Here is a 23,751-nt window from a genome sequence, read left to right on the forward strand (position 1 = left end):
TTGGATTTGCAGATACACAGATAAATAATCCTAATTAGCATTCTAGACTATCAGCACACACAAAAAAAAAACAAAATGAAAAACCGTATAGTTATGTAGCAAACTGCTTTATCTGTAAACAAACAAAAAACCCATATATTTTTTCTCCATATCTTCTTCCATATTTCATTGGCGTATTGTTTGAAAACAGGTGTTAACAGTCACCTTTCTGTTTACAAAGCAGTAAAAGATAGCTGTATCACATATCATGAAATTGCTGTAACTCAGGAAGGCAACACTGAATACTTTTATCAAACGAGCTCACAACAAATACCAAATTTGAACGTTTACTTTCAAAACAGTATTTTGTTAAGCAAATGAAATGAAAATGAATGGAAGGAGGAAACAAAATGATTTTGAACATAAAATCTGAACAACCTTGCTATGTTGGCATGCGTACCCACCCTTCAGTTTGTGAGAGAGAGATGAAATAGCAGAGGCAGGCCCAGCTACATCACTAGTTTTGTAAATACGCTCACGAGAAGCAAGGCAGCAGGATGGAGTTTCTACAGTGGAAAACAGTTGCACAGAAGCAGCACAGATTCAATGGAAAAAGCAGTAAAGATAAAACCAAGCATTTAAAATGATAGGCATCTCCTTTGTTAAGTATTCTGAATTCATTCACTCCTACATTAATTTTAAATGAGAAACAGTTACTTCAAAATGTTTTCCCTGATCTAAATTTTAAAAGAATGAAAGATCTTCTGTGATTTCAGTATTAGTTTCTAGGATCTAAAAACATAGTAAGTGTAGACTAGCAGTATCTAGTTTTGAACTGAACTCTGGTTTGAAATGTGAAATTTTAATCTGTAAATTCAGAGATGAATTTCTCAAAACTGCAGTATGGCCTTCTAGATGACCATATCTCACATTCTTTTGAGAAAACTAGAGAACATCTAGATGTTTGCATCGGGAAGTCTCACTAATCACTGGAAGGAATGAAGAAAAAGATATTGAACCCATCAAAACTATCTGTTTTCAAATCTGAATGCAGCTCAATAACGTAATGTTTCGAAAAACTTCACGTCTGTAACGTGAACTGTAGTTTCTCAATACTATCACGAAAAATAACTAGCAGTAGAAGAGTTTCTATCAAACAGTATAGACATGAAAACAAATCTGTATCAACTCTTCAAAATAATTTTGCCTTAAGAAAAAAACAAAGTTAAATTCTGATGTAATCCAAGATAATTTCAGTAAAGAGTCTACTAACACCAAGTCTGTTAGAGGTACAGCTCCAAATGAAACTTGGAGTAAGATAACAGCAGGGACTTCTAGTTTCAAGTCTATAATTTTACTTTCTTACAATGTTGTTTTTAATTCTAATCCCAATTCCTATTTCTTCTTTTTGAAAAAAAAAACAACAACAAAACCAAACCAAACAAAAAACCCCAAGTCAAATTCTTACTGCATTAATAATTTTAGTAAGAATTTGTATGCTGGAAGATACTCCGTTTTAGAGAGACCCTTTTGTACAAATGGAATTAAGATAATTTCAATTCCTGCACTGCTTAAAAAAGCTTTTGTTCTGGTACTGCATTTACTAACTTGTACCTATAAATATACTAAAATCCGTATCTTATGCAATGAGCTATAGTTTTGCAGAATCTACAATGAGAAGTTGTTCACACGTCTGAAGTAAGAACTCCATTCTTTAAAACAAGAAAATAATCTCTATTTCCTCAATCCAGTACTAGCACAGATTTAAGAACAGTATTACCTACATGGATGCCTACAAATGATTTGGAGAGATCCAATACTAACTATATAGCTTTTCAGCAATAGGATGTCACTCCACCAATTTGTGGATACAAAATACAGAAAAACACATTAGGAGCACAAAGTAGCAGTAGAAGCAATCCTAAAAATGTCACTTTGATACACCAGCATTTCACTTTATGAATAATTAAATGCAAATCTTTACTAAATCCACTTTCATGAATGCACATTTACACTTCATTCTTTCACTTTATGTCTGAGAATACTTACATTTTACAATGCTGTAATCTAGTTTAGGTTGAACCATGTACTACTACTACCCAATCATTTCAAGGTGACTGTTGGTCGAAGAGGATGAGTTTCTCATATAATCTCTCCTTGCCGCCTTGGTAAACAATGCATGCTTATCCAGGGTAACTAGTCAGCCACAAGGACCAGCTTTTTGGTCAGGTTTCCTTCTTTTTGAATCATCCTCAAAGACTACAGAGACTTGAAATACAAAGTAGGCAAGGTCTGTTTCACATCACATTCAAATGTGACAGCGTATCTTTAGTCAAACTCTTTCCTTAAACATGGAAATAGCTCCAGCTTGAAAAGCTACACAACATGGAGACATAAGAGGCAGTTGCATTCCTACGGCAGGATGCAGTCTTCTAACAGCCATGCCTACTTCCTCTGAGGAAACGCCAGTAAAATCCAGGAGGCATGACATACGACCAACTGGTCCACGGTAGCCTTTTTTAAACAAAATCTAAAATAAACTGGTAAAATATTTCTGGAGAGTGAAGATAAGTTAAAGTTTCTTCTGAAATGCCACTGCTTTTCTGCATGATGATGAAGGAAAGCACTGACCTGCTTTTGCCCTTTGCCTAAGCAATGGACGCCTCTTCAAAAAGAATGCATTCATTCCTCTCTTGCTCGCTGTTACTGACATGGAAGCTACAATACAGGTGTTAGCTGAATTTCCTCAAGCACTGCAATAAAGGTATCTTTTTTCACATCCTGAAAATGCCAAATGCCATACTGACAGTTGGACAAGGACTCTTTTTTTTTTTTTTTCCACGAGTAGAAGAATATACTGAAGTCAACAAATGTCTGAATATTAAATATTAAAAAGGAAGAAAAGTATTAGATACTGTTATTGTAGGGGATTGAGTGCATGAATGAAAGCAAGAGTTGAAATGCACTATCATTAGAAATATATTAGCAATGTTCTTTACCCAAACTTTGGAGTACCAACACTTGAGCCACTTAAGTTTGTTAATTGAAAGAAGCATTCCTGTGCTAGAAGTGTAGGTAAAAACAATTCTATAATTTTATAATTTGTAACTACAATTTCTGAAGATGTAATAAACCAGATTTATTTCTAAACCAAAGCTTGACATAATTCATGCTCTTCCTCCAACCTTTACCATACCAGTCCCCCAAAGAGGGTTTTGGATGAGCTAGATAAATGTATGCTTCATACGTATCTTTGATTATCAAATCTGTAAAGCCTAGGTATGAAATCATTTAACTTACTAGCTCAAATTTTCAGGAATGATGCTTCAACAATACGCAGCATCTGAAAAAAACAGTTAAACCAATACTCTCTGGCTGCTTCACATGACAGTTATTTCAGCACAATACAGAAGAGATCAGTGTGCTCAGTTGAGAATATTCTCTCCCTTCATTTTACTGAAACACTACCGAGAAGGGTTATGTGCTCTGTATGCGTGCTGGTCTTTTGCGCCCCCTCTACAGTTTAGGAAGTGTGGATAGAAGTACTGCAGTCAGACAGTGGTTCTAAATGCTCTGTAACTAGCACCTAGAAGGGAAAGGAACAAAATCCAAAAGAAGTGGTAGGACAATACTGAAAGGATGTATCAAGGAACCCCTGACATGAACGGTAGGGGCTGATCACAAATGGTGGGATCATATGCTGGATTGCAGCTCCGCAGCATGGATTGGCAAGGAAGCAGCCTGACAGGACGCTATGAAAGTACTGGACAGCAGCTCAGCACTGCAGTTTCTGCCTGGACTGAGATGAGTCAAGAAGCAGTAGGTGTGCTGTGCAGCTGCTCAGTGAGCTGCCAGGGCTGCAGTGGAAGAAGGAGAATGTGACAACTGAGGGTAACAAGGGGGGGTCCCAAAGCCTTTTCAGCCTACAAATCCATTCTTCATTTGCAATAACAACTCAGATGTGAAGAAACACAGCATAAAGGTCTAACAATGGTGACTGCAAGGGCTCACACTTCCCTCCCCAAGTTCAGAGTTCAACAACCAATTGTGAAATTTTGGTAACCGATGCTGGACAGCAGGGCAAGATCCTGTTTCTCTGACTTGGCATGTCTAAGGAGTTTTATGACACACTGCTGAAGGTTGAGAAACAAGATCTTCCTTGACCCTCTTGGTTTCCACACTTCACCTACACTCAGAGTTCAAGCAGAAGTCTGAGTCTTCTGCACTCTTCACAAAGTTCAGAAACAAATTAACCAAACAACCAGCAATAATCTTGCAGCTACAGGAGGTCGCAGTCCTGAGCAAATCTGTTAGCGATGATCTTACAAACTTCTCAGAAGTAAGCATAAGCAGACTGTTTTGCTGAAATAATCAAGGAAGAAATATACATAAACTCGTGCCCTTTCGGAAAAAAAAAAAAAAAAATCCTTGCTAAGACTCCAAGCCAATACAGCTGTTCCTGAACTCCAGGTAGTTTACACCATCTCTTCTAGCTTTTTTTGACTTTTAGCTACATAAAAGACTGACACGAAATTAAAATACATGACAAGAGCATCTCAAATTTGTCTGTCCCAGTTAAAAAGAAAACAATTTCTCAGTTTTTTCCTCTCGAGTGACCATGTGTCAAAATCAGCAAAGGAATTAAGTAGGACAGAACAACCAGTCCTTCATAGAGTTCTAGCAACTAACACAATACTGAGTTACCCAGTTCCCCCTTCTTTTCTATAACACACCTTCTGTAACAAATTCTTTGACAAAACACAGAGGACTCTTGTTAGTTTATCTATTTATGATGTGAAAAGAATAACAGAGACACTTCTTGCTTTTTCAAGCGAAAAATCTGAGGAAGTGGATGTCCAAAACTGTAGTATTACTGCAAAAAAGTAATCAGACACTGTATCGGAAGATAGAAGGTTGTGACAAACCCTCTCCCTCTTCCTTAAATCAATTTGGAAACCAAACCAAACCCCAAGCGCATAAACCATTCCTCAGAAAGAACAGCCAACTACAAACTCTTCTAAAAAAGAACTACAGTCTGTCACTGGCACAGTGTATGTTTTATAATCAGACCAAAATTTTTCTTCCTATTATAAAAATCTAAATTAAGGAAATAATTCTAGAGGACATTCAGCATGATCCTAACTTTCCTCAGAATCATGCTTCCGAATAAAATTTCTCCCCAGGAGGACAGATATCTGAGGAAGAACAGAAAACAGAAGTGGTAGACTAAACTACTTAGACTGACTTTCAGTCAAGAATAGTATTTAGTATATAACCTCTGCAGCCATGGAAATCTAGACTGGCACAACTTCTATCAACTATTAGACTATCACTAGCCCCTTCAATATAGAGTTATTGACTATAAACACTCATTTCAATTTTTAGATCTAACTCTACTGCAGGAAGCACTTACAGACAGAGTACATAATTTGAAACTAGAACTAAGCATGTCTAGGGCAAAAATCCAAGTGACTTGATATGGAGCCTTGGGATATGTTGTTTAATGGATTAACTTTTAATTACATGTTTGATAACAGGAGGCTATAAAGTGCTTTGGAAATAATGACTGAAAACTGCACACTTAAAAGAGTTTCTGTTACAGTTCTATTATAGCTGCATCAGTGTTGAACACAGATTAAAAACCACACAGCGGATTTCGACCCAAATAGAACTCCTCTGTCTAAATATTTTTATTGCATATACGCATTGCTATTCTAATTAATCTTATATTGCAAATTAATTGATTACTTTCTAATACATAATGTTTCAAGAAATACAGCAATAATAGAATTGCTTAAAATAAAATATTTAATCTAGAGAGTCTTATAACCCTCATAATTTCCTTTACTATTAAATGAACAAGTATACGAATACAATCTCACAGGCCTCCCTGACAATATTGTGGATGAACTTGTAAATGAAGGTTTAACAAAGTTGCAAAGGACTAAGGAAGTTCAAACAGGAAATTTTCCCCCAAATAATTCTTAAACTTTGATAGTGAGAACAAAAATGTTAATATTTCTCTTCTTTATGCATAATTCACATTATCTGCATCAAATCTTAAATGAGATAATAAACTGTTTGGAAGGAAGTCCTTCTATCAAATCACAGTTAGTGCAACAGTACACGGTTCTGGTTGATGATTTTGTTTTTTCCCCTGCTGGAAGGGCAAATAACCATATCAGTTGAGATCTTATACTAAGCTAAGATCCAAAATCAGACACAAACTTGAAAATTTTTTTCAGTTTCATTATTATTTTATTTGGTAGACTACCAGTGCTCCCCCTATCTGACAAAAAAGGCTTCCTTTTGAATCAGGGATCCTTATTAAAAGACAGACCATGGATGTGGCTTACTGAATATAGTTTATCTACGTCTGTTGGATGGGCAAATCCATTGAGCCAGATCTTGTCGGGCAGCCAAGAAAAAATGTTGACAGCTTTTCTTTTCGTACAATACAGGTCTAAATGCTAAAGGACAAATCATCTGAAATTTGAAATAAGACAGTCAGGGTTATTTCTGATGCAAAGTTGAATAAGCAGCTCTCAACTACTCTGAACAAGAGAAGAAAACTAAAGTGACAGGAAAGAATATACAATTGACAAATTCTCAATGACAGTGTGCTGCTGCCACTGGCAATCAGCTGTTTTATCTGAGTAGGTTTTGGAATATTCTGCTTTCAGGACATTGGTTTAAGTCCAGCATAAGCACAAAAGATCGCTGTCAGAATATTTATGATAGTCTTTATAAGAGTCAATTAAGAGATTTCAATCTAGTTCTCACATGAAGCACTTCACTGTCACTTCAATAAGCTGAGCTGAACAGATCCAGGACTGCGCACAGACATAGAGACTGAAATGCCTGACAGGGTCCCACAAGAATGGGGCACTTCTGAAGGACAGTTTATGGGAGACAGAAGACGACTAGTATTCCTGTGACCCATGCTATTATCTGCTCTGAAGAATTTACTGCAGTATCCGCTATCCATCATGAATGCAGTATTTTTCATTAATCAAAAACTAAACAGTTTCGTTCCCTCCCATCAGTAATCAGGTTACCTGTTATTCACCTCTAGGTCCTAACTTTCATGTCCATGCCAATCCTATAAGCACCCAACAGAAGACTATCAAAGCCTTTCTTACGAGAAGTGCCAAGTTGTTCCCACTGTCCAGCTACTTCCCTAATGTTAGGAGTGATGACAAAAATAGGAATTTAGGAGGTAAGAAAATCTAGTATCTATGAATTTACTGCAGTCTATTTTTGACGTTAAAAGAATTATCAACATTTTGTACCATATAAAATATCTACCTTAATTATAAACCCAGAGTTGCGTACAATGTTGGAAATGCACTTTCACGACTTATCTACACTGCAGAACACACAGAAAAGCAAAATACTGTCAATATAGAAACTGAACAAGTATACTTCTTTAGCATTACCTCACATGCTTCTGAATCATGAAAAACTTAACAAAACAAAATCAGAAAGGTGCACTGAGGGATGATTAGTAGCTGGTAAGCAACTGAGAACAGCAATGTCAAAGCTGCAGAAATGGACTGATGAGGCAGGTAAGGCTGACAAACTTACTCTGAAGCTGTGGCTGAGGCTGCTGGAAGGAAAGGGGCTGTCCGAACACAAATGGACTGTGGACTAGGGAAGAGGGAGGTTTTGCAGCTTGATCAAAGATGGAAGGAGCTGGGAGATTTGGCCGTGACTGAATGGAATTCAGTATGGCACTCAGTTGGTCACCTGTAGTGGGCAAAACAGTCAAAACTACAACCTGTTACTTGTCATTCTCCAGAAAGGCAGAGTAAAATGGTGCTCAATTAAATGATGATAATAGAGAAAGCTTATAAATCTTATTTAGCCACATACAACTTTGGTTGTGGCTAAATGTAAAAATCTCACCCCATGCACGGCAATAAAATTACTGAAAAGTACAAGCAGGGTTTTTAAGGATCATAGATATTTTATTGCAATTATTTAAAACATTTCAAAATAGAGATTTATATTTGCCTTGCTAAAAAATGAAGAGCAGCCAAAGAAAAAAAACAGAAATCCCTAGCACTTACAATAATACACACATGCAACAGAACATGCAGAAAAAGATTAGAAAAATTGATGAGAAGGGAAAGATAACATGTAATTAGGCTTTGGCAAGTTTATTCCTGTGCCAAGGCTTCAGTAAATATTTGCTTATTTTTGCAAATATCTTTAAAAAAGTATTCTGTCATGCTGTTTTTCAAGATCAGACTGAAGATAATTTTAAAAAATAAAAGTACCACTTAGGAACTGGAACTGTTTTTCTGAAGAACTACATACATTTGTCGTGAGGCAAACAAAGGCCTTAAAAAACCTAGCATGTTAAAAACAGAGTTTTAATTTCTGAATACCTATTCTCAAAAAACTCTGTGAGCATTAGAAATACATGAAGTCTACAGCAAGAAGGCAGAGCTTATCACACCATGTAATAACTCGAAGTATACTTAGTAATATGAGCTGGGAGACACCAGGAGTTTGAGAGTGTCTCAGATTTGAACCATCACCAAGCAAATCCTACAGTGCCACTTTATTCTGCAAATTCATATAATTTTGACAGCATTCTAGAAACCCTAGTAAAAAAATTAGCAGCTAATACAGAATTTACAACTCACTGAATTTACAATATTTCTGGGTGATTATCAGCCGTCTTTCATAGAATTAGACTGGTGAGTGTATGGAACCCTGTATTATCTAAGAACTCCAAAATTAAATTTTGCACTTATTTTCTTGATATTTTAGTTTCAAAATTGAGAGAATGAAAAATGCAGAAAATAGCCGGAACACCTTAACCATCCACAGTATCGATAAATCAGTTTTATTCCACTGTTTTGGAAGCAGTATACCTGAAAAATACTGGAATCAGTACTTGGGCAGCAATCATTTCTACCCTAATAACCCGTGACGGACATGTTTGATAAACCATTATTACTTTTAAATATAACAAGCCTGTTTCCTAAAGTGAGTGATTATTTCAAAGGAAATAACATCTGAGAAGAGGCTGAAAGTCATTTGCCCACAGTAATTAATTAACATGGAGGTGGTTAGGGCCATTCACGAGGAATATTAAAGCCTGCAATGTAGAAGGCTGACGGAATAGAGAAGACATAGCTAAATCAAACAGAATGATTGTGGGACTTTTGTCTTCTGCCTCGCAGGTAATACTGTAAACACGGACCTATTACACAGGGATCTTTAAATCTGACCAGCAGTTTGAAACGCTCAAGGATGGTGACTCAATTTTCATTGAATCTGGTGCATCCCTACAGCAGTTCTCTTAACAAAGAAGCACCTCCAAAAGAAATTCAGAAATTCCGCTATGATTGTGCTTGTGCTTTTAGTTTTTTTATTCTCCAAAACTCAAAGCTTCTTAGACCTGAGAATGCAGAAAGTCTGTATATAAAGTAATGATACAGCTGAAGAACTCGATTTTTGGGAAAGTAGTATCATTATTCTCTCAATATAGTTGCCAACAACTCTCCACTCTTGGGCAGTTCAGAAGGAATTACAGTACACAGAACAAATAAAGTCATCTAGCTGAGTTGCTCACTCACACTAAACATCACAGCTTCAGGATATGTCAAGAGAACAATGCATATAAAATGACATGGAATTCAATGCCAGGAGTAGCTTCCAAACTTTCTGTAACTGTAATGTCCCAAAGAAACACCTTAGAAACTGTTTAAGATAGGATATAGTAAAAAGAATCACAATGTCTCCAGAAACTAGGACGTCTGTTAACACAGCATATCGACCTCCAAGATTTTATCTTTGGACAACACAGGAAAAAAAATTCTTTTCCTAATATGCTTCTGCAGAAAACGAACAGATAATACTTTCGCACTATAACACAACTGACATTGAGAAACAAGCTGTAATACTGCTTCACATGCTGTACATCCTAAACACTTCCACTTTTCTTCACAATCCTTTTGTGATTCAACCATTAATTTGAAATGAGTATGGTTGAACTGGGAAAAGCAATTTTGTATAAAGGGCCCTTTAAAACAAAAGGAAAACACCTTTGTCAAAAAAAAAAAAAAAAGGATTTCCTATAGCAATGCATGGACAAGTTTGAACTGCTTCTTTAAGCAGTAAAACACCATAAAATGATATAAAACTATTTCATGTTATGAAAATAACAGACTAAAACGTTCAGGAATATTTTTTCCCTCATCTCTTCTCCTTTAAAACAAGTCTTAAATCATGTTATTTTATTTAGGAGACCACTAAGAATATATGCTGGTGTTAAAAATATGTAATACACCTTAGGCCCATGTTTGTAGCGGCATGGACAGAGTACAATGATGTAAGAGTAGAATAACAAACTCCATGTTTTTATAATATGTCTCAAGGACATCTGCCTCAGCAGAAGGTCCTTCTGTATTAGTAAATCTTCTAGATCTAATCAATGAATGAACAGAAGGCATGTAGTTTGAGTTTATTGTGATGGTTTATATATATTTACATCTTGACAACAAAATAAACCATGGTTAAAAGAAACAATTATTTTAAGTCTGCAGCATTAACAAGGTTTTATTTATTACCCAGCATTTGTAACTGCTATTTATGTGATTGAAAGGTAACTCAAGGTTTACAACTTAAATCTCAAATGGTATCTTTTTATCTTGTCATCTCATTAAAGGCACTTAAAAAATTTAAAGACAGGTGAGAAGTGTTTACAAATGTTTCTGATAATTTTAAACAACATGCTCTCTAAATCCAGTAATTTTCATATCTTGTTTTACAAGGATGTATTTTTCCTTTCTGCATTATAGTTTTGTGCCTACCACTATAGAAAGCCTCAACTGTAACTCACAAATCTTCGATGAGTCTTTTTGTACAAAGTACTTAGACCAAGTGAAATCAAAGCAGAGAAAAAGGCAGTTTTAACATTAAATACATGTTTCGTAAAACACCTTGTAATTCATTGCACTACTGCTTATGTCTTTTGGAAAACACCTGATGGTGCCTAAAAGAGTAGGAAATGAGTAATAAAAATATAAGCAAGGTTAAGAAAAATGTAATTTTTTTTTAAAAATGTGAGTGTAAAAACATACCTTTGTTATTTCCAAGGCCATAATCAAACCCTTGTCCATTACTACAGCTTGTCCCCTTACTGAAAGCTTGTATTGAAAAAGGACTTGGGGGAGGAGTCTGAACATTTTGATCTAGAAGGACTTGCTCTGTAAAAAAACACATCACTTCAGAATTAGACCTTCTTAGTAAGTGATTTACACCGGAAAGATGAGTCACAAGGCAAAGGAGCGATACCACAGATAGCACTCTTCCACTCTACTCAATTCTCTTAAAAAAAAGCACACATATCTCTCCCTTAGAGCTCATGCTCTAAAAATATAAAGAGAGGACTTAATACCATGCAGACTGTTTTTATGTTCGAGTTGCTGCCAGATTTGCCATCATATGCCCCTTAGCAACAGGCTTGACACTTTGTTTTTCAGTAACATTGTACCATTCAATGTTTATTCTTTGGACAGCAATTGTTAAATTCATGTGACAAAGCAGGGTGGAGAAAGGGTAGTTTTCAGAGTGGCAAACTCAGAGCCAATAAACTTTTAATCCTGGTTACCCCCTAATAGTTCACAAGACACAAGACATTTTCTCCCCTGACAGATTTGTTCATATCTGTTATTGAGTACTACAGTTTTGCTTTCTGTACAATACCAAAAAACCTCCAACCAAAACCAACCTGGGTTCTTTGAGAATATCCGTAACAACAGAAGAGCCAAGACAAATGAAAGATAGAATCCACTTGACTGTTTCGATTTAGGGAGACATTACTGACTTAACGTGGTCAGAAATATCATTCCAAGTGATGAACTATTAGGAAAAAAATCACAAGAAAGCTCCCAAACACATGTTAAAAGCTCGGGTTGGCACCTTGAACAACTTCTTCTCATGTAAACGTACTAAAAGTAATGTGGATTCAATTAAAAAAAAAAATCACAACTCTTCTAAGAGCCATTTTTAGAAAATTGCACTTCAGGCCAGAACTGTATCTGAGAGTACAAACTTTTACATAACACCTATCCAAATGAAAAAAAAAAATTATCAGGGAGAAAGTTGGAAATTTAAAATTGATTTAAGAAAGAAAGGATCTAGAATTTTTCGATTAGAGGCAACTCTAGATCTTGCTGTAGTGTTTCAACTAAAGTATCTGGATATCTGCCTACAGACTTGGGCATTCAGTATGACTTTTGCTTTGTCTCTGATAAAAATCTTACTTCTTTCTGAGAATTTTTTTATCATTTTATTAAATAATGACAATACAAAGCAATCTGAAAGATAATATTATTTATGGATAAACATATAGACAGTTGCAAATTTAGTTGGAATGCTTCCAAATCCTAATTATTTCCCTCCAGCAAAAGCATTGAAATTAATGACAAATAGTACTCCTAATTAATTTCTTGGCAAATAAAAGCAATTAGTTTAAATAATTTTCAGATGTGGGTTAAGCACGTTAGTTTTATCTGGTACTGAGATGGACTAGGAACACAGAATAGGTTGAAATATCACAGTAATTGCACTGATAATTACTCAAACTGCCTTAGCTAGACGCACAAGAGACGTCTATCTTCCCCTTACTTACAAAAACATAGACTCATCTAGAAAAGAATAAAACCAGACATAATGAGGACTCATATCAGAAAGTTTCTAAGCTGGTTGCCCTATACACTGGATTGTAAAAATCCTACTACAGAGTTTTGTCCTCAAAGCCTGGAGCTTGCATTTCTGTCTTTCTGTGAGAAAAACGACATACTTGAAGATGTCCTTCAGTAACACTACATAAGTATCAAGAATCTGAATAAAGACCTTCAAACAAGGGGCTTGTTTGAATTCTTCCAAAATTGGGAATTCTTTCTTAAAGCACAGATAAACCTTGAGAAATTATACACAAGATGAAATGATAGATAAGTTACTGAAGCTGGAAAAGACTACTTAAAATATGCAAAATACTGTCAAGTGACTTAAATGTAGGCTATCTCTATTCCTCAAAATAAGTACTCTTAAATGGAAACTTTTGCACACTGATTAATTTATTAACTTCAGAGAAATTAGTTTCCACTGGAAAAGCAAACAGCCTTGTATTAGGATAGAAAATGATGACGTTAACTCCCTTATTGAATACATGTGCTTTTAACAGTAAGGTATTGTTCCAATTCACAAATACTTAGTTTCTAGAATCTGCTTGGGCTCTTGGAGCACCTCAGAACTTATTAGCCATAACTAAAAATGCAGAAACTATGACTTAAAAAAAGATACTGCGTGAAGTATTATGTAAACACCTTTTTTTCCCCCAATTTATAAATTTTATGAAAAACTCCTGATTATTCCCCTTATTTGCAGAATGTTTTATACCTTAAAGTCAAGCAGCAACAGCCTACAACAAATACTTAAGCTATTAGCAAGGAATTACTTTGTTTTAATGTGGTAACATGATAATTATCAGAGTATCTAGCTGTGAATTAATTTTCAGCACAGAATGTCAAAACCAGAAAAAGGGCAAAAAGTCTGTTACAATGAACAAATACGAGTCTGACAGTAAGTACCACCTAAAAACACATGCGGAATATGACTGCTGAAGTGGAAGTTTTTCACGAAGATATCTTTTGGAAAACAGATGCATTAGATCCCATAAACGGAGCAAGAAGATTATAAAATGAAAATGTCCAGATTTACTCAGAAAAGAGAGAAACATATGTGGAAGAAAAAAAAAAAAAGAAGGCTGAAGAAACTAACTCGACAAGTGAGTTGAAACAAACCAGCCTCTAGGGAGCGCTACCAAAATTTTATTATCAACAGAAGAATCTTAAACATTTCTCTCTGAGAACACCTGTAACAAAATCATGCTAAGGAAGATCCATTGTAATGTTTACTAGACATTGGAAAGACAAGAGCGACACACTGCACAGCTGGGATGCTGTGTTCAGTTTCAGGCTCCCCATCAGAAGACAGAATGAAGTGAGTTCAGCGGAGGCCACCGAGATAGGCAGGGCAGTAGAGCACACAACATCTAAGGAGAGGCTGAGATCTGGGTTTGTTCAGTCTTAAAAAAGAGAAAGCTAACGCAAGGTCTTATTGTTCCCTTTGACTACCTAACCAAAGGGTTCAGGGAAGATGAAGCCAGGCCCATCTCAGAGGTTCACAGCGACAGGACAAGAGACAAACTACAGAAGTTGCAGCATGGGAAACTGAGACTAGGTATTAGGAAAATTTTTCACCATGAAGGTGAGTTAAATATTGGTACAGGTTGTCCAGAAAGGCTGGAGACAGTTAGAAGTTGACTAGACAAGGGCCTGAGCAACCTTATCTAGCTGAATCTGCACTAACAGGGTGGTTGGATAGATGATCTCATCTCCTCCAGAAGTATAAATACTGACAGATCACTCCTTGTCTATCTTTTAAGGGAATGTAAGTATTCCATAATCTTGCACAGGAGAACTCATCCAGATGGGCTGGGATTATCTGTTAATGAATAACAGTTTACGAATACCTCAAGGTATTCATATGAAGCATTCAGGGGGAAAGAAAGTTATTTTAGATCAGTAATGACAGCCTGTTTGGAGGGAGATCAACAAGAAGGATGATTAGAGGCAGGGGAAAAAAGCAATAAAAACCTTTGGGTACTAACATTTTGTTTATGTTTTCTTTTATTACTTCTAGGTTTTACCCAATCTGAACATGAATTACCAGGACAGCAATTCTGCATGTTAAGAGAATGCAATCATACTTTGCTAACTAGAATAACTAACTAATTTGATGTTAATTTTAAATAGTCTTAAAAATATGTTAACATGTTTTTAACAGGATGCTGTGGGACAGAATTAATAAACTTAACAAAATCAAAAGGAACATAAATAATTCATTCTGTTCTGCTTTTCATAGAAACACAAAGTAGACCAAAGAAAGCTAACAAAAATGCACAATTACTTATTTAAAAATGATCCCCATAGCTAAAAGAAGGATGGTTAAAATTATGATCCATAACTGGTACAGAAGAAAACATGGGGAAATATTTTAACTGTTCTCTAAAAAACACTAAAAGAATGTTTATAAACAACTTTGAAGTTCAGCTATGTAAAGTAACTCAAATGAAAAAGTGTAAATTATTGTTATACCTGTTTAAAACTCAGTCCCTTCTTTACTTATTTGTCCTGTTTAGATCGCTTACTTTTTTCTAAGTTAATTTACAAAACAAAACAAATCAACAACTTGCCATCTTCGTGTCGGAGGTACTGGTTTCCACCTCTGTCTCTAGCTAACGACCATGCCTCTCCTTCATCACTTTCACAGAACTCTACCATGCTGTTCTTATCCATTTGCACCCACGTACCTTCTGAATTAGTCACCTGATGCACACACATAAAAAAGGACAATTTATTGACTTTTCAGATAATTCAGTAGCATGATTCAGCAACTTCTTATAGTATCTGAAAAACACACTAATTCCAAACTTTCTATTACAAAGCAAGTGTTGGGGGAAAAAAAAAAAGTTTCTTAAATTAAGGCCACAGGCTGAGGCAGACTGAAGTACCGAAACGCTTTATAGCACATTTACAGTTAGGAGTATTTCCAAAAATCTTAGCTCTGTTCATATTCAGAAGAAACAAAACACCAATGCCACAACTTTAGAACATCCAAACAAGCCTATATAAAAACTTGAAGGAGATATTCACCAAAATATGCCTTTTTTATTGGTGGCTGCAACAGTAGAATTATAATACCAAGTTATGTAGGAAAAGTTTGTATGAGTATTAATTTTGTTCCTGACATTATATTTAGGAAATAGCATGACACACTTCATCCTTAAGCCCTTCTTAACCATAAAACACCATAGCTGGACAACCAGGAACAGTAACAACAGTTCAGCGACTGAACAATGGATACAATCAATACAGAGAAACAGAACAATTTGTTAATTACGTCCTAGAAAAAGTTTTTCAATGAAACAAAATTCTTTCAAAGAGTATGACAAAAAAGTAGAACAAGAAACATAATTTTGTAAGCAATACTGTAACAGATATATATAAGCAAGTATATGTAACTGCAGTACAATTTTAACATTATTCCAATCAATGCACACATCTAAAAGGTAAAAGACATAATTGTATTAGTACTTATAATATAAACCAACTTCAAAGGTTAGTTTTTATCACGAAGGTCGGAAAAGCAAACCTGTACAGTGGCAGATTCTTTTGTTGTGTTTACTACTGTTATATACTGGTATCTATGAAGACATGAACTGAAGCTACAAGGATCCATACCTCGCCCACTGCTTTGACTTTGTTTCCCAGAACTAACATTCCAATTGGGATACCTCTAAGGTTAGGGCAGCTTCTGATGTTGTGACCTGATGGGCCAGTCTTCACTACCTTGTACACTCCAGGTCCACCTCGAAGGAATGGCATATCTTGTTCTTGCATCACTGCTTCCTGTGGGCAGTGTGAATTTAGGTCTTTGAAAAAATCATCAGTATTAGACCTAGATTCCTGAGAAATTAAAAAAAAAGGCAAAACAAAACAGAACAGAATAAAACCTATTAATAATACCTTCGAACTCTTTAGATAAGAAATACTTATTTCAAGACTATGACAGCTAAATTTCAAAGCTAAAAGAGTTACTAGTTATATTGCTAATTTTAGTCTGCAGTGATAAACAACTAACTACTAATAAATTGCACATTAATCGAAAAGTCACCATATTACTCTTGAAACAAAAGTGGTATAAATGTGACCATTTATAAAAAAGGAATATCTCACATCTACCACTAGAGACAAATAATTTATTCTAACCGCTTTGACTAAACCTTGTTTCATACTGACATTTATCAGGATACACACTCCTTCCTCCTGCTGTATTTGTGAAATTTTTTGAAAAAGTCTGGGGCTATGTAAAGGGAATTTGAATATTATCTCTTTCCAAAGGATATGCTGCTTTTTTGAGTTCACATTTAGAATATGTTGTCAATTTAGAGTAAAGGTAAAATTATGTAATAGCAACACCATAGATACTTAAATCCTTGTAACTATTAGTGCATATTTATTATATTCATTATGACAATAAAAATGGCCTGCAAATTTATTTCACCTGGTACCAATTACAGATGAAATATATACCAAAATCTGAACTGAGAAAACACTTTTTAAGTTTCCTACCAGGAAAAACTGGTAGTTACTAAAAGAAGAGAAATATTAGCATAGATTTTTCAGCCAGCCATAGCTTAATAAAAAGGCTACTGTACAGAAAAATACGCGGGACAGGAGTAACGTAATGCACATTTGTAACAGAAGAAAGCAAGCGAGAAGCAGGAGGGAGCTCTATTATGCTTATAATGCAAGTCCTATGTGCTTTTAAAAGAACACCTGAAAAGCTGAGAAGTAATGTCCTACGGGATGAAGCCAGTGGTTCACCTAGTCCAGGTACAGTGTGTTCAGCAATGGCAACAGGAGATGCTCTTTAGAAGTAGCACACAAGTCTTTATTAGTGGTCTGTCCCTGATATACCAACAGCATTTAAAATATTTTTATTATGGATATTAGAGGGTATACTGAATCTTTACTGTTTATTATGAATCTGATTTCTATAAATTTGTTTAATTTCTTCTGAATGGGCCGATACTTCCTGCTTCCATAATCTCCTGTAACAACACCTTCCAAGAGTTCACTTCCTGCTATGTAAAAGAATACTTTGTCAGTTTTAAATCAAACCTCTGCTTATGTTATTTCCTTTTTAATTAATGCAGTTTCCTCTGATCTCTTTAATTATCATATTTTCAGTATTTTTTGGTATGGAAGTCTGTGCACTATGTCCAGACTAACACAACAGTCTTTCAAAGAAGCCTTTATACAAAAATGAATCTATTCTGTAAATACATAATTTTCAAAGCAAGTTAGTGCAAGCTGAGGTAAACTGGTTCAAGGAAAAAAAAAAATCTGTATGTTTTAAAGACAGTTTAAACATTGTCTAGATCTTGTTATAGTAATAAAGTTTACTATTTTGGGCAAAAAGATTCAGTGGAAAACCAGGTTTTTAAATCTCTAAACCAGTATGCAGAACACTGTCACCATTACAAAGTTTGTATGAAAAAACCTCAAAATCACTACAGGGCTGCAAAGAGATTTAGACAGGCAGTTCTGTAGATAATGTAAACTGCTTAACTCTATTAAACATACCTTGTTCCTGTAGCTGTGCAATTTTAAAAAAAAGATTAAGAATGGGCAATTTATTAAATATTTGTGGCTTTACTCATACAAATATCATCTTATTAGATGCTGCAACTTAATGTGTACCCTCCAATAACAGAAAAGAATTTACTAGCACATTCTCCATCAAGAAGAGAATGAAAGCCTTTATTATATTACTAGGCCACCTCTCTGAATTTCTAATTTGGTTCATTAAAAAAAGGAGAGTGCTACTCATGATTTAATGAAAATTCAATAATCTGCCCTGGTATTTTTTTCTCATTCTAAAGAGACACAGACGCATAATTCTATGCAAATCTGTTATTTCCTGTAAAAATAATTCAAAGTAAAACAGACTTCAAAGAATATTTAGTGTAAAGTTGAGTCATAAGGTACAATCTGAAAACATGATACAGTGTGACTGTTCCTGTCACTTAACTCACCTTAGGGGGTAAAGCTTTGGAAGTCCATGAAAAAAAGTCCAAATCCCTTACTCCTTGGCTAGCATTAAAGACATTCTGAGCAACAAAGTTTAAAAAAAAGACATATATCAACAAAGAAATGGGAACAAAGAAACATTGGAGGAAGAAGCTCAAGGTAGTATAACGCAAACTTTCTCCACAAGTAAATTTACTGGTAGAATGTTTTGCAAAAGGGGGAAGTTTTGTCTTCCTAATCAAGTCACCTGAGTCCATTGCTCACCATGGCAAATCATCCATTAAACAAAAACAGTTTAGTATGTCAAAAGCTCGAAATGGATGTAGTGTGTCATGCCATTTACTGAAATTAAGAGCCAGACATTTCTTATGAAGCTTGAGACTTCATGCACAGAAAAATCCCACGCTTCTGTTACAATGAAACAGTAGTTGGTCCCACTACAAACCAGTTTTATAGTAAGATGGTCTGCTGTTCTGAAAGAGAATTTCAACTATTGCAAGACAACGGCACATCGGCTCTTAGTCACCAAGTCAGAACTGAAAAGATGCAGAAGGGCTAAGCTTACTATTGTTGAAAGCAATTCACTTGCACAGAATGATTTCATACACTTGCACATCAAAACTGCACTCTTTACCAGAGCCAAAAATTTCACAGAGTACTGTAAGGAGAATGATTGCTAGGATTTCATTAGTTTTACAAAATACATAATGCATTTACTAGTTTGTTATGAATTATCATAAACCAAATAGAGCTGCCAGAGAAATTTCACTGATTTTATAACCAATTGCCCATAATACAGAAATGAGCACTGCTGTTCTGAGTATTTTTTCCTCCCACAGAACAGCTAGGACAGCATTTTTTAATCACTGGAAAACATGAAAAAGAAGCCATCTTTTCTCCATAAACTGGTTTCTACTCATTTCAAAGCAATTTTCACTGTTCCTGTCAAACGAAAGAATTAATAGTACACATAGAGTAGTATCAATAATTGGTATTCATGACAGAATCCCTTTGGCAAAGCAACCATTTTATCTATATGAACAGAAGTATCAAAATCTTATTCCCTGGTCCTGATAGCGGAACCAAGTGAAATCCCTGGACAGCAGCCACATTAAAATTTAACAGTAGTTAAGGAAAAGGCAATGAATCCCTCTAAGCAGAAACAACTACAAAACACTCTTGGCATGCCTCCTCTGTATTCCTTGAAAAAACATTAGCACGTTAAAAGTTAGGTAAATCCCTGCTTCTCTCTCATGATAGAAGCAAACCATCTAGCTATATATACTGTTTGCAAAACTTCTGCTTACATCAAGTTCTGGTAATACATAATAATAATAATTTGTGATTTTGACAAAAACAGGGAAATTGTCCAACACCAGCATTTGTTTAGAATTTAGTACCTCTACCTAAAATTGCAAAAGGTACCAATGTACTAGTGAGATATATTTTGGGGCACTGGGGAAGATGGGGGTGGGGGTGTCAGACAGGGAGACTGGCAGAAAAAAGGTTTATCAGTTTGAAATAAAAGACAACAATAAAAAGTCCACGTTTGTCTAATGCTTGTACTTCATAGGCATCCAATGCAGATTAACTGGCTGATGATACTACTTTGCAGCAGATCTTATATTTTGTGATGGGCTTCTACTGCACTATCCATACCTAAAATATTTAAGCATAGTTTCCAAGAGCTATTTTTGTACGTTATAAAGCTGTATGTGTAAAGCATTCAAAAGAAACAAGCAGCAGAGAAGCGGGACCATGCTGGCTTAGCAACAGCGAGAAGATCAAACTAGCAGCTCTCCTTTGCTCTGGGAGCTTTAGAGCTTCCTGGCTTCCTGGCTACTAGCATGCTGTACGCCAGTTTCAATGAATAGATCAGGCCTGTATTTGAGAATTAAGTTTTCATTCTGAAGAAACTATTACATAAAAGCTTTATATTTAGTCCTTCTGCTACCACTTGTAGATTTAGTTCATTTTTTCCTTTCAAGCTTTCCCTTCAAAAACTAAAAATAATGTCAGGAATTCAAACTTTTTCGCAGTAAAGTTTAAGTTGCAGAAATAAAAAAATTAAATATAAATTCTTTTATTTCACCACCAAAAATTAGCAGACCACTAAGAAGCATTTAAAATCTCATTTAATATTATTTTTCAAAGCTAAGCCTTATCTTAAACAACCATCTTGACATTTTACCCAATAGTCTTACTCTCCAGTTGACTTCCACTGTGCCTAAAACGATGGTAGAACTCTCTTGTGAACGCCCTTCAAGTTTTCCAGAGAACATTCAGTTTTGTTAGGTTCTGTGATTCAACACTACAGTCTATGTACTAATTTTGGTTCTTTCTTCCACTGCAATAATGGCTTTAAAAACTTGCAGTTTCTCATTCCTGCTTGCCTGTGTTAGTTGTGGAATGTAATAATATAACTGGACAGCAGGGTACAATATTCCTTATAACAAAATTTTACATTTAAAATGAAGTAACAAAAACATATTTAGAAGATGATTTTAAAAAAATCAAGTTCCAGAGCTTAACCAAGATAAAATTCTCTTTCTTCCTAGTGTGTACTTTTTTATGTTGTATGTACCTTTCTATTAAGTACTGTACCTTTCTATTAAGTACTGTGTGTAAGCATGAATACACAACTATACGTGTAAGGTACTTAACAAGTATCTTTTCAAAACCAGTTAACCCAATGTCACAAGACAGAAGGAAAAATAACTACCAGGGATGGAAGTAGCTCATCCAAAATTGCAATCTATTAAGACTCATACTCTTATCCAAAATCACCATCTATTAAATTCATAATCTCATGATCATATTACTGACAACGGATTGGAAGCACAATTTTAGATCAATGGCTACACAGCAATTCCTCATGAAAGAAGGAACTGTGACCTGTCTAGTCGATGAGGGGAAGGCTGTGGATGTCATCTACCTGGACTTTAGTAAAGCCTCTGACACCGTCTCCTACAGGATTTTCCTAGGAAAGCTGGCGGCTCATGGCCTAGACAGGTGCACTTTAAGCTGGGTTAATGGCTGAGCACAGAGAATTGTGGTGAATGGAGTGAAATTCCGTTGATGGGCACTCACGACCAGTGTCCCCCAGGGCTCAGTATTGGGGCTGGTCTTGTTTAATATCTTTATCAATGATCTGGATGAGGGGATTGAGTGCTTCCTCAGTAAGCTTTCAGATGACACTAAATTGGGTGGGAGTGTTGATCTGCTCAAGGGTAGGAAGGCGCTGCAGAGGGATCTGGACAGGCTGGATTGATGCACCAAGGTCAACTGTACGAGGTTTAACAAGGCCAAGTGCTGGGTCCTGCATGTGGGTCACAACAATCCCATGCAGCGCTACAGGCTTGGGGATTGTGCCCCTGTACTCAGCACTGGTGAGGCCACATCTCGAATACTGTGTGCAGTTTTGGGCCCCTCACTACAAGAAGGACACGGAGGTGCTGGAGTGTGTCCAGAGAAGGGCAACGAAGCTGGTGAAGGGCCTGGAGAACAGGTCTACTGAGGAGCGCCTGAGGGAACTTGGGCTGTTTAGCCTGGAGATGATGGGGCTGAGAGGAGACCTTACTGCTCTCTACAACCACCTGAAAGGAGATTGTAGTGAGGTGGGTGTCGGTCTCTTCTCCCAAGTAACAAGTAATAGGATGAGAGTTGTGCCAGGGGAGGTTTAAATTAGACATCAGGAAAAACTTCTTTACTGAAAGAGTGGAGGTGTTCAAAAAACATGTTGATGCAGCACTTTGGGACATGGTTTAGTGGGCATGGGTGGTGTTGGGTTGATGGTTGGACCCGACGATCTTAGAGGTCTATTCCAACCTTATGATCCTTATGAAAGGACAAGAGCAACAAAAGGAATAGATTAGCCTACACAGGTTTTCTAAGAAGTTAAATGACCACTCAGGTAAGTAAGAGTCTGGTAACTACAATGGATCTCTGCTTTCCTATGATTTTATATCTTTAATATAATAGCTTTGATCAATATATAAAGAAACGCATTTATGAGATCTAAGATACTCAGGGTTTGCTTTGTCATAAAATACCTAGTTAATGTCAACAAATAAACATGAAATGTAGATACGATATAGTTGCCAAGATGACAATAGGCCAAAATTAACACTGCTGAAAAACTACTGGTTTTTCTTTGTCCACTGTTGAATTAATACAGTGATGATATGGCATAATTAAAGCTTACTTTTAAAAATACACTATTTACATACTTTACAAAATGTACTGATTTTATTTACTTAAGGGATGATTACCAAAAGCCTGTATATTTAAATGTGACAAAGCAATGTAATTGGAGTTGAGTAGTCTGCACGCTGCAGTTGAATAAAAATGGAGTCCAATAAAAGTACTGTGCCATTAGTTTGAATATGGAATACAATGACTAATTTGGCCCCTTGATTTTCCATTTGTATTTTTAGGCACATGAGAGACTTTTTCCAGTCTGTTTCCTTCTTCTGAAACCAATACTGGTAGAACAGCTTTGGATTCCAAAAATCTTGTATATTAACATATTTTTTTACTACATTCTGCTCATCATGTCATTCAGCTACCCAAATCAATACAACAGGATAAGCAGATATGGATTATTTCACAATTTAATCTACAGAAGCTTTATCATTTATTACTTAATTGAACATGTTTTGCCACATGAATCACTCACCTCTAGAGGACCACACTGCATCAAATTTGACAACCTACAAATACAGTTCTTTTCTTGGACAATTTAGAGAAAAAAAGAGATATTTCCAAATACTCCCAACTTAGTAAACACCTCAAAAGAGATTTTATTTTAAAACTTTCTACCAAGAAAGCAGTATCACTTTACACGATCAAAATTTACCAGGAAAAAGTTTTAAGCTGAGCTATAAAAATCAGGAGCTTACAAAAGAGTTTACTGAATTGCATCGAGTTGTGTGGCACATATTGCTAGAATAACATGCAGTAAAGACTAAGGCATTCAAAAGTAAGCCACTAAACTGTAACTTTTGTTTTGTGGCCTTTAAGAAAGAAAGAAAGAAAACGTTAGAGAATATTTTTTCCTTTTTCCTCTTATTATGAATCAAATCAGCAA

General features: G+C 35.7%; 1 protein-coding gene across 3 annotated transcripts in view; it reads right to left on the bottom strand.

Moving 5' to 3' along the window:
- The window catches only part of MYCBP2 (MYC binding protein 2), a 204,668-nt gene that overhangs the window by 43,989 nt on the left and 136,928 nt on the right, over window positions 1–23,751 (bottom strand). Inside the window, exons 53-58 of one of the 3 annotated variants that reach the window (XM_086476666.1) lie at window positions 18,668–18,742; window positions 16,308–16,532; window positions 15,260–15,392; window positions 11,079–11,204; window positions 7,567–7,728; window positions 444–545 (exon numbers count right to left, since the gene is read on the bottom strand). In XM_086476666.1, the coding sequence (XP_086332792.1) occupies window positions 444–545; window positions 7,567–7,728; window positions 11,079–11,204; window positions 15,260–15,392; window positions 16,308–16,532; window positions 18,668–18,742 (823 nt within the window). Of the gene's footprint in view, window positions 1–443; window positions 546–7,566; window positions 7,753–11,078; window positions 11,205–15,259; window positions 15,393–16,307; window positions 16,533–18,667; window positions 18,743–23,751 lie in introns of all 3 variants that reach the window. The other 2 variants (XM_086476678.1, XM_086476671.1) reach the window with 2 other exon arrangements.

This window comes from Leptosomus discolor, chromosome 1 (assembly GCF_034619465.1).
Source record: "Leptosomus discolor isolate bLepDis1 chromosome 1, bLepDis1.hap2, whole genome shotgun sequence".
In the NCBI taxonomy this organism is placed as follows: domain Eukaryota; kingdom Metazoa; phylum Chordata; class Aves; order Leptosomiformes; family Leptosomidae; genus Leptosomus; species Leptosomus discolor.